Here is a 12,006-nt window from a genome sequence, read left to right as displayed (position 1 = left end):
CAAAGTTGTTTACCTTCAAAGTGAAGCAGAAAAATTACAATTCCTGGATGTTCATCATAGGTGAGCAAGTTGAGTTTTCAGTACATGTCGTTAAGAAAACTCTTTATGGTGACTTGTTGAAAACGAAAATCATGATTGTTCCCCAAAGCGAGATTGCAATAGACAGGAAGTGGTAAAGTGTGACATGAAGACATTCCCACATGAAGTCACTTGTCGTTTAATGACGCTCAAGGTTTCATTGGCAGTACTACAGGCAGTCATTAGGAATCCAAGATAATAATTGCAGAATTTGGGAGATCACATTACGAACCCCAACAGAAGTTGACAAGCTGACAAAAGAAACACTTTCAACCACATCTGCAGTCATTCTCCATCCGTCCTTTTGCAGCACTGACCTCGCAGTTAGTAAATGAGTGGTCACGTTTTCACGAGTCATTTGTGAATTCAGTAACATTGTTTCTGTATGTTTTTTTTTGGTCATTTTTTTTTACACACATAACCTGAACTCTACTGTAAAGTCTATTCAGTGTTGAGCACACAAAATGATTTTTTCATTTGTAGCAGAAACAGAAAGTTAGAAATGCGGCTCAGCTCGTACAGAAGTTAACATGTCACATTTTCATGAGCAACAACAATTTAAAAAAACACAACAACTACCAAATGCTTTGATTAGTTCAGCAAATACCTTTCATAAATAAATCTAATAAGCAAAGTATAAAATGACCTGTAAATTGTGCTTGCGTACATTAAACTCACTCAATGCCAAAATTAAATAAATATATTTGGGGTTTTTTAAAAAGACACTAAAATGTGAATTTTTATTTTTAATATAACTATACATCTTAAACAATAATCTGAACTAGTTAAAATTGATCTGATAGTGAATTAAATACATGGATAGTAACAAAAACGAATAGGCTCAACAGAATTATTTGGATTTCAATTGATCAATTACAGTGTTTAATAATTAATTTGATGAACGCAATTTAATCCCAGCCAAAAGGCCTGAATATTAACGAGCAAAAACTCTAGAAAGTTCATATTTCTAACAAAACTGACAAACTATTCACTAACTTAAAAGGAATGATTCAATTCAGCAAGAGGCAAAAAAGGGAAACTGTTTAAAAATAACACTAGTGTCAACATTTTAAGTGACCACATGATGGCGTTCTCAAATCATGAACACTCTCTTACACACGCACGTGCGCGCGCACACACACACACACGCACGCAGTAAAGTATAAAAAGTTGTAGAGTTGTGCGTAGTAGTTGTGCACACCGACTGCGTGTATATAACCAGTTTTAGCATTTCTGTAACATGCTTGATATCCATCCTAAGCTCCATTTTGTCCTGACGAGCAAAATCGATTCAGTTCGAGTTCTCCATTATATCCACAACGAGTGGCACTTATGCCCTATCAGTTGGACCTAAAGCTGGAGATCGCATAATTGTTCCAAACGAAAAGTCGAGTAGGCTTGTTATCAAGATGATTAAATAAATGCTCAACGGGCTTTGCATATATTTTACACTCAACTCGTTGGACGACGCGTAAAGACCAGACCGAAGCGGATCGTTACGGAGACTCCGTCCGTTCGTTCTTCCGTCCGCCGCTTCCCTCACCTTTGCTGCCCAATGTCCTTCAGGCAAGGGATGCATTCAAGTATACTCAGGAAAAGTAAGCGCTGGCACGGACACGCACGAACCATGCACTCGTCCGTCTGGCGTCCAAAAATGAGACCACTCAAGAATTCCTTGGCCGCCTTGGCGTCGTGCGGGATGTTCGAGCAGGTCCTGGCTACAGTGACGTTTCCCTGGCGCAGCCGAGAGGAGGTTCCAGGTTGGCCTTTTCCTCTGCCATAGACTGCGTAGGAGGCTGAAGGAGACAAATTTCATTTTGAAACAGGGGGACGTATTATCAAAAAGTGAGACAGGAATGCCTGCCAAAGAAAAAAAAAATATCGGCATGCATGTCATTGTTGTGCTTGACTCTTTTTGGTGAGAGAGCAACATTTTTTTCTAAAAAGAAGAAACGTTAATCTTTCTTGATTATTCTTTGCTGCTTATATCCATCCATCCATATTTTAATTCGCTTTATCCTCACAAGGTTCGCGGGGCGTGCTTGAGCCCATCCCAGCTGTCTTCGGGCAATAGGCGGGGGACAACCTGAACTGGTCGCCAGCTAATCGCAGGGCACACAGAGAACGAACAACCATCCAGGCTCACGTGGCTCAAGAGGACGACCTCGGCCAATCCGAGGAAGCGAAACAAAAGGACACGGCGGCATTTTAAGGTTGCCTCCCGGGCTACGCAGCTGGATGGAATGTTCACACAGACACCACTATTTTTTTCCTGTAAAACTTTCTAAAGACTTACAATTACACCCACATTTTTTTAAGAACACTATACTTCTTCTTACCCTGAGGTAATTTAAAGTGAAAAAAGTAGAGAAGATCGCAACTCACAATACCGAGTCCTCCCTCCCTGGTGAGCTTGCGTGAGCTGCACCATTTTGGCCAAAATGATCATCCCGTTTATTTTGGATTAGTTTTGAAATGACGATGGTTAATCGTTCTAATTCATCACGTAAAAGTAAACGTCTGGATTAGATCACACTTTTCAAGAAACGATATGAAAGGTTTTCAACACAACGCGAGACAAATGGTTGATCATTTTAGAATAAATTATAAATTATTTTGTTTTAAAAAAAAAAATCGACTTCACCCAAGAATTTGAAATTGTCCGAGTGCGAAGTGAATAAATGTGTTTTTATAAACAAATCCAGACTACCTGCGTTGTTCTCTTTCACTTGCTTGTTCTTCCAAGCCTCCAAAATGTGTTCGCCCCCTAGTGGTTGGCTGACTTATGGTCGAGACAACGCTTGATTCGATGTGCAGCAGCACCCACGTTGGAAATACGGCAGACGATTTCATTGGCTGCCAAAATTATGATCACAATTCCAATTGGATTCATTGTGCGGCTCCGTTATTTTGCAAAGCAACAACATGCCGTCGTGACGCTCTGTCAGTCACTTTCAAGCAGCAGGCTAACATTGGCTCGAAGCCTAGCTTGGTTGGTAGAAGCTATGGCTAAGCTCCTCCCCAAAATGCAGAGATCTTCGGATCACATTTGATTGACAACTTTATGGACCCCGTAGAACAGGGGTGTCAAACTCATTTGACATTGTGGGCCACATACAGTCTCGGTAGATGTCAAGTAGGCCGGACCATTAAAATGATACCATACTCTGCTATAAATTCCCAAAATATCATGCATTTCCTTTGCTGGCAAAAGCTCGTCGCTTCTCGGGACATACAAGTTCAGCCGCCTTCTCATTGTTAAACAGAGTTACCGTCGGAATACGGCTTTGATGCTAATGCTATTTCGCTAGCAATTAGGTAGCTGGCTTTTACTGCTGTGTTGGGTCTGTCTCAGTGACAGACCGAGACTGCTGTTGTCTTCTTCTGTGATCAAAACAATGTTGTCTTCTACTCTGATCAAAACAGTGTTCCCCTAGTGGATGATTGCAGCTTCTTAGAAATATTCATTCCGCGTCTTTAATGTATTTTTTCACTTTTAATTTATCCTGCGGGCCTGATCGAACCTCGTTGGGGGCCGGTTCCGGCCCACGGGCGTTATGTTTGACGCCACTACCGTATAATGTCTCGACAGGGGAGCGCAATTTCTCCTCCGGTTGGCATCATGACATGTCAGCAACAATTTTACAGAGCTCCTTTTTTTGATTTTTTTTTTTGCCGACCTGTGCAACCCCACAATATCCGCCTCAAAGGCAGCAGCGCATGAAGGAATGAATGCCCCTTCGGCATACTTACCGCCTCTTGGTCCTTGCCGGTCACCCCGATGTTGACGTTATGTCGTTTCAGTTCAGACTTTATGAAGGCTGGAATGACAACAACACAAAAATGCTTGGCGGGCTTCGGAGTGACACGCACATGCACGTGAACACACGCAGTACCGGTGAGCACGACGCCCAAGAAGATCCAAATGCAGAGGAAGATGTTTCCTGGCAAGGCGTCGTCGTAATTCGTGGTGAGCCAACCTTGAATCAGCGTGAAAATGATGCCAAAAATCTAGACAACAATACACACCGTGCATCACCATGAGCGGGCCGTGAGCTGTGTTACACACACACACAAACACACAGTCAAATACATTCACATAACTGCCAACAATGTGCACGCGCACATTCACGTTTTTTTGTTTGTTTTTTAATAAAGGCATCAGTCCCCAAACTTTTTCGTGCCACTTGCCATTTTTCATGTGGAGACATATTTTCAAAGACCAACATAGAAACAAATGAAAAAAAAAAACAACAAGTTTTCCGACAGTAAAGAGACAGGTGTCCGCAAAGTGTGATGGCGATTGTTTTTCTGTGATGAATTTTCGTTTTCGTGAGCACTCAGTTGCTATCTGAGCATGATTGAACATAATCATCTGCCGATGAAGCGTCACATTGCGTCGCTGCCGTTGCTCCTGGCTGCTGAGAAGAATCTATCAAGGTTGGCGGCGATCGGAGTTAGGCTATCGTCAGACATCACAATTATCTATCAATCTTTTTTTTGCGCAATTATGTGATCAGCATGATTTGCAGAAATAACACGTTTGCGTTCCAGTGATTTCTTTTCAACAAAATATGGACAATCCATAACAGTTGGCAGCTCATGAATGAACGGATTTACGTAAATTAAAAAATTCTAACACACATTCAAAATACACAAAAACAAATGGACAACAATTATACACAGACTCCTTACACACACTTTAAATACACAAAAACAGACATGCACGCACATTCCCCTGTTGAAATGTCTCCTTTTCTTTTTGTTATATAAAAAAATGAGACTGCGGCAAACCATACCAAATGTAACATTTAAAAAGGGATGCGTCGACTTTTTTAGCGCCGACCTTATGATTTCAACAAAACACGATTTCAAAACCTGCGCTGAGGTGTTGAGGAGTCCAGACGACGTTCCCTCCGACTCCGGGTAGGTGATTTCCACGGCAAACTCAAAGCCCACAGGAAGATATCCCGTCATGAAAAAGCTACAATAAAACAACAACAACAAAAAACCCACAAGAGTTCAACACGACTACGGATGTAAACATGATTTTTGCGTTGTGTCTCGAATGCCTGCTAGTAGAACAGCAAGTCAATATTAGTTCTGAAAAGGTGCCCATCAGTGACAACTTCTCAATATTGATTGACTGTGACATCACAATTTGGCTCAATGACATAATGTCATCCTCACACAGCGTTTTGCCCCATGAACCTGCACTGGAGCGTGAAGGTCACTTTGCCCCGTAGTAGTACTAGGTTTAAAAATAAACAAATAAATAAATAAAACGACGACTCCTAAAAACAAGCAGCCTAGATTATTGTACATTACAAAAACATACGGAAACAACATCATTTAATAGAATGTAAAGAAACAGTTTTGATGGGTTGGCCTAGATTCAAAGTTGCTGTAGGTACAACATTTGAAACGACGAATATTTGTACTCAAAACGGCGCTGTAACACGTGCAGGTGAGTTTTGGTGACACAAGGCTATGGGAAAACCAACTTTTGTGTGACGATGAAATGTTTACCCGAGTAGGCCTCCTGTGAAGAAGACCGCGTGGATGTTCAGGTTCAGCGTGAAGGTGAAGATCACCATGCTCACAAGGGTCAAGCAGTTCACCAGCAGTGTCGTCATCCTGCGCACACAACCGCAATCGTTTCCTTGCATTTTTATTTTCCAGACCGTTCCTCAAATGTCCACTAAAAATCCCCACATAGTGATGAGACAGTAGGAAATGAGTCAATTCAGATCGCCAAAACAAGGTTGTAATATATCACTCTACTTCTTACCGTAATTAGCATTTTTAACCCTTTCAGGAACAGTGGTCATGACAGTGGACAGCTTATCAGGTTATGAAATGGGTTAAAAGCCAACAGAGGCGTTAAAACTCATTTTTGATGCGGGCCACATTTTAGTCAGCGTTTCACTTGGAGGGCCGTTATGGCTGAAACCATATAAAGAAGTCTAGAAGAACTGTGATGAGGAGTTTGGTAACAACTTGGACTAACTTAGAATATCTCTCTTATTATTACGTATGAGAATTAAAAATGTTGATCAACATTCCACATCGAGAGGAGCCAGATGAGGTGGCTCGGGCATCTGATTAGGATGGCTCCTGTTGAGGTGTTCCGGGCATGTCCCATTGGCACGACTGAGGACACGCTGGAGAGACTATGTCACCAGCTGGCCTGGGAATGCCTCGGGATCCGCTGGGAAGAGCTAGAAGAAGTGGCTGGGGAGAGGGAAGGCTGGGTTTTCCTACCAAAACTGCTGCCCCCGTGACCGGACCCCGGATAAGCAGCGGAAAATGGATGGATGGACGGATGGATTTTAGAAAGGATGATGGAAGTTGACATGTTTCAGCTGCTTTTGTGGGCCACAGAAAATGATGTGACGGGCCAGATTTGGCCCCTGGGCCTTGAGTTTGACACGGGTGTGTTACAACATATTTTGCTCGCAGTTTTTTTTTTAAACCAAACAACATTGAAAAGGTGAATGTTGAAAGGGGCGGCCTGGTGGTCCAGTGGTTAGCACGTCGACCTCACAGTACAGATGTACCGGGTTAGATTCCAGCTCCGGCCTCCCTGTGTGGAGTTTGCATGTTCTCCCTGGGCCTTTTCTTCAGGTATAAATTGTCCCTAGTTGTGAGTGTGTGCGCGGATGGTTGTTCGTCTCTGTGTGCCCTGTGATTGGCTGGCAACCATTTCGGGGTGCCCCCACACTACTGCCCGAAGACAGCTGGGATAGGTTCTAACACCCCCCCCCCCCCACAACCCTTGTGAGGATAAGCGGGTCGGAAAATGGATGGATGGAAGGATCGATGAATGTTGAAAGATACTGTATCACTTTTTAAAAAATCGTTTGAATGATAAAGATGTCACGAATTGCTAAAACCTTTTTGCTTTGTCACCGTCAACAAACTGTCCACTTTAGTAACCGCTGTCCCTGAAAGGGGTATACCAGATGAAGTGAGACCCACTTGTATGTCTTGGTGCGGTCCAGCCACAGGCCACAGAGGATGGAACCCACCATGCCGGCCACCACCAACGTCAACCCGATCCTCCCCGCGTTCAACTCTTCATTCTGACCAAACACAGCCAATCGGTAATGTACACCTGCATTGGACACTCGCCTAACTGGATAGTTACCATACTCGATAATGACCACCTAGCTTAGACAAATTGGGTTTGGACATTCACCGAGCATCATTTCAGCTGTGCATAGTAAACAGTACGCTCACGGGTTACCTTATAGCAGGTCATGATGATCTGGTTCAGGATGGTCGACACGGAGTAGAAGCAGCCCGTGGTAATGCCTAAAAGGAAATGCCGACACAAAATGAGCATGTGTGCAAACAGTGCACTTTCATACTGTTCCTTCTAAAATAAAGATGAGTTAAGTAAGGACAAATTCAAATAGAATATCAAGAATGAAGCGGTTTGTGTGTCAAGATTCATTTGTTGCAGCTTCTTCCGGTCTGTGCGATTTGGCGACCGGGCATCGGTCATGTCCAGTCATGGAGACAAAACCGGAAGAGTTTCACCACTATTATAGTTGACTGAGTAAACTGCAGTAAATCTTTTATAAAGAATACATGCTTGTATTGTTATATTGTCTTTCTACATGTGCTGCGCCATATTTGTGATCAATTATTCATTGTTGAAAGCATTAGAACTATGCGTGGGCTGGGCTCACCGTAGCTGATGAGCAGCAGGACGAAGGCTTTGTTTTTCATCAGGTTGATGATGGATTGGCGGTACGAATAGTCCTCAGGGGGCCCCTCGGGCAGGACGGCCTGCGCCTGGCTGGGCGGGAGTGGCGGACGGTCCTTCATCACTGCCACACACACACAAAAACACCTTTTTTTCTATGCCCATTGTTCATGCATTTAGATTTATTTACCAAATGACATCATTGGCTAGTTTACAATTATTCTTTTTGTAATGTTCAATGAAGCCAGAGCGCCCGAAGAAAACCGGAAGACCGGGAGCCCAGGTTCAAACCCAGGACGAACCCAGATAAAAGCCAACATTTGATCCGTGCATAAACACCCGCGAGTATTAGCGGTTCAGTGAGATGATTTCATATCTTTTGCTTAGTTGTTTAATTAACTGAATTCATTCAATAATAATAACTTGTTTCATTGTTGAAATGAACAATATCACAGACCAATTTTTGTTTGTTTGTTTTACCTCATCCGAGCTTGTGTCTTCAAGTACAATATAATAATAACACACAGGGCACAGTACAGTAGCAGTGTATGAAAGCATTTCTCTCATTTTGACTGAAGACCAGCAGAACCGGAACAGCCAGTGACATTGACCCGCCATTTAAACGCAAATGGAGCATGAGCTCAAAGTACGTACCAGTACAACTACAGATGCTTGTCGGAAAAAAAAAGAAGGCTCCAGTAAAATAAGAAGTATAGTTTCGATTCCAGTGATAAGTTGAAAAAAAAAAGAAAAATAATAGTTTTGTTGAATCCCACCACTGGTTGTGGGTGTGTGCATTTACCTATGATGGTGAGGATAAAGAGGGCGGTGGAGACGGTGGCGGTGCCGTAGAACATGACGCTAATGTTGTGCGCCGTCAGCTCCACGTCTTCGGATGTGTTGGGAACCAACACGGGAGGCAACAGGAAACCGATGGCCACGCCCAACTGTGGAACACATACATACAAAAATGTGCCAATGATAGTGAGACGGATACGTCCTCGCAGCAACGTTTTACATAAACAACCCCTCACCCACCGGCCGAAAATATCTTCAAAAAATAAACTTGGGACAGCACAGAGAAGCATTTTGTGAACAAGCCATTCAAATTTGAGTCATTAAAAAACAAAAATAGCAAGCATTGTATATAAAATGAGGGTTCAGAATCATGAAAATAAATAAATCGAACAGATGCCACCGCTCTCCAACGCTGTGGGAGTGTCTGCCAAATGTCCTTGCTCAAATATCAATTAAAAAATGACACATATCTATCTTGTACCCACACATTTCTCCATGCTTGAGCAGTGAGAAGATTTCAGTTTAAAGCCTCCAGCTACTGGAAAATTTCTCACCTTGTCATTGAGGGGCTTTCTACACCCTAATAAGAAGTGCTAACTAGCAGCTAGTGAGCTAACTGGGGGCTTTTAACGCTTACTTGGAGGTCTGTTTGACCTGTTTGTTGCAAGCGACACAGTACAGCATTTGCCGCTGAGTCACGTGTATTGTTTGCATATGCATATGTTCAAAATTTCGGTTTGTAATGTTTTAGGAACCCTCATGAAAAGCGAACATCTGCTATGGGCATAAACGCCCGCGAGCAGTCGCGGTTCATTGAGTTGTGAAGTGGAGGGGGCAAACATTTTTTTTTATGTTTTGCGACATGCTCTCATATTTGATTTCTGACTCATGTAGTATGACCCAACCACAATTGCGTGTAGGCACATACTTGACATTTAAAAAAAAAATTACAGGCACACTGCCAAAATAAAATGTCCCATTCTCGATATATAGCTTCACTGATGTCGAGCGCAAGCGCAATTAAACGATTGGCCCGTCACAGTCCAAAAAAATTGTAAAAAGTTCTCTTTGTAACTCGTCAAGATTAGGGAGTAGAGAATGAGCCCATAATTCCAAACAGTCACCACATTCCCTCCTCTTGAATCACATGGTCTGGATTTTTGGTGGTCTTTTAAGTCAACGATGTAGTTCACCATTAGAGACTTGTTTGAATGAATATTCCAGCTGTCAAAAACATTTACGCCACGCTTCCATACACATTTTATAAAATTCTGTCATTGTGATTCGGGAGGAGGCAAGGAACGGCAGTGCATTTTATACACAACATGCTTCACTCAGGAGTGTACGGAGGCTGGAATTTTAGTTAGACTTTTTCGTTCAGTGAAAAAAGTCCCAACATACACGTCTCTACCTAAAATCATCTTTCCCCATCAAAATGACTGGAAACGCCATGAATGCATTCCAGCCACCCCAGTCACGAAGCGATAAAGTAAGCAGACATTCAACACCATTAAAAGTGACACGGTAATCTAAGGAAATATGTCATTTTTTCAAAGAAGATAAAGACTATATACCACCAAGCATTCTTTGTATTGTCTGTCTACATGTGTTGCGCCACCAATATGTGCTAATTTCACATTGTGATAACATTAAGCTAACAAATGTAAATTATGTAGTTGTGAAAGATATACTGTCAATAGAATTGTTCAGTACTTTTGCTCGCAAGTGAAAATAAAATTATTCTGAACAAATGACAGCTTGTACCTCTGAGAATCTTGTGAGTCGGGTCACTCATACGTTAAGGTAGCATTTGGGCGTAGGGAATGTCTGAATAATGAATTCTAACGCAGTCGCTGGTTATGCGCACCTGGTTGCCCAGCACGGCAGTGGCGCAGGCCGTGGACACCTCCCCAGGTCCGAACCAGACCGAGGCGACGCGCGAGGGCAGGCCGAGAATGAAGACCTGCGCCACGGAGCACACCACCTGTGCCACCATGGTGACGGCGTAGAGGTCTCGCCCCACGCTGGCGCACTTGAGCCAAGCACCGGCGCAGTTGAGGCCGGCGCCCAGCAGAGCGGTGAGGCGCAAGCCTCGGCGGTCCAGCAGCCAAGTGGCCGGGAAGATGAGCGGTATGTAAACCAGCATATACACGATGGACAGCCAGTCCACCTTGTTGTTGTCCACTCGGTAGAAGTGCGTGAACACGTTGGCCAGGATGCCGTACTGGATCCACTGGAAGCCGTTGACCATTGAATACAGGCTGAACACGGCCAGAACGACAAATCGCTGCCAGTACAGCTTGGTCTTGGCGCGACACACTTCTTCTACACCACTCTGCTCGTTCTTCTTCATCGTCGCCTCCTCCTTTCCTCCGTCGGGAAGCATCGCGTCGCCTTCGTCCGCTACCTCCTCCTCGTCGCCGGCGTCGTCGGACAGCAGGCTGGGTTCGAGCGCCCCCTCCTCCACCTTGCTGATGCGGTCAGGTGGGGAGGCGGCATCCGAGCTCAAGTGCTCCTGCACGAGCTCGGCCGCCACCATCGCACGTGCTTGCTTGGCTTCCTTTTCCTTTCCCCTCGTTTCTTTTCGGTTTAGTGCGAAGGAAGAAGAAGAACAGGAAGCGACATGCCTGTGCGTCACGTCGGTGCCTCGAGTGAACGGCTAGGTAAGTTCCCGATAGAGGAGGTCCGTGATCTTTTGTTATTGGAGGAGGATGGCCCCACGCCGGCTCAGCCAATAGGAGAGCGGCAACTGATCCGAGCCACCCAACGACGCAACGAGCACGCGCGCGCGCACGCGCCGAGAACGATGATGTGCGATAACCAAGTAACATGAGAATAACGTGTAGTTTACGTGATATGCTTTTGCGCGAAATGTTCCAAACATCCAAGATGCGTCAAATTCACACACATCAGTGACTTTAACTTTCATTTCATCGATCGCAACACACTTGTGCCCGCGAGATACCCGTGTTTACTTTTGGCACTTTCACCAAATTTTAAATCTACATAAATTGTACACTGCGGATTGTGCAGACACACAAGTGCGTCTCATTTCAGCTGGTATAACCCTATCAGGGACAGCGGTTACTACAGTGGACAGGTTATTGACAATGACAAAGTAAAACGGTTTTAAACAAAAACCATGACAAAAACAATCGATAACCAAAACACTACATGAAAAAAACATGACAGCAGCAAAGGAACAGCAAACAAACAAACATGACAGTAGCAATAAGCAAACACTAAGTGTCCGCGCTAGGAGTCCTTTTAAGGCCCTAATTACCTAATGACCAACAGGTGTGCAGCTGCCGGGGAGCCCTACAGTGCCACCTGTTGGTCCCTAAACCGAATCATGACAGTGACATCTTTATCATTCAAACAGATTTTTTTAGTGATATCTTTCAAGATTCATCCAT

At 43.9% G+C, this 12,006-nt stretch overlaps 1 protein-coding gene across 1 annotated transcript; it reads right to left on the bottom strand.

Moving 5' to 3' along the window:
- Positions 1 to 201: 201 nt before the first annotated feature.
- flvcr1 (FLVCR heme transporter 1) lies at positions 202 to 11,285 on the bottom strand. The gene is made up of 10 exons (XM_052052165.1): positions 10,458 to 11,285; positions 8,595 to 8,739; positions 7,776 to 7,916; positions 7,328 to 7,395; positions 7,060 to 7,163; positions 5,608 to 5,715; positions 4,957 to 5,062; positions 3,975 to 4,089; positions 3,832 to 3,899; positions 202 to 1,874 (listed from the first exon to the last, which is right to left on the bottom strand). Exons 1-10 carry the CDS (start codon positions 11,127 to 11,129, stop codon positions 1,797 to 1,799), a joined length of 1,605 nt encoding a protein of 534 aa, XP_051908125.1. The 5' UTR covers positions 11,130 to 11,285; the 3' UTR covers positions 202 to 1,796.
- Positions 11,286 to 12,006: the final 721 nt, after the last annotated feature.

This window comes from Hippocampus zosterae, chromosome 19 (assembly GCF_025434085.1).
Source record: "Hippocampus zosterae strain Florida chromosome 19, ASM2543408v3, whole genome shotgun sequence".
Taxonomy (NCBI): domain Eukaryota; kingdom Metazoa; phylum Chordata; class Actinopteri; order Syngnathiformes; family Syngnathidae; genus Hippocampus; species Hippocampus zosterae.
The sequence above is the reverse complement of the archived record's forward strand: the minus strand, read 5'-3'. Positions and strand labels throughout refer to the sequence as shown.

Coding starts and splice junctions, on each gene's coding strand:
- flvcr1 (XM_052052165.1), bottom strand. CDS start 11,129: ATGGTGGCGGCCGAGCTCGTGCAGGAGCACTTGAGCTCGGATGCCGCC. Junction 8,740..10,457: donor CTGCCGTGCTGGGCAACCAG/GTGCGCATAACC, acceptor TGTGTTCCACAG/TTGGGCGTGGCCATCGGTTT. Junction 5,716..7,059: donor GACCGCACCAAGACATACAA/GTGGGTCTCACT, acceptor TTGTGTGCGCAG/GATGACGACACTGCTGGTGA.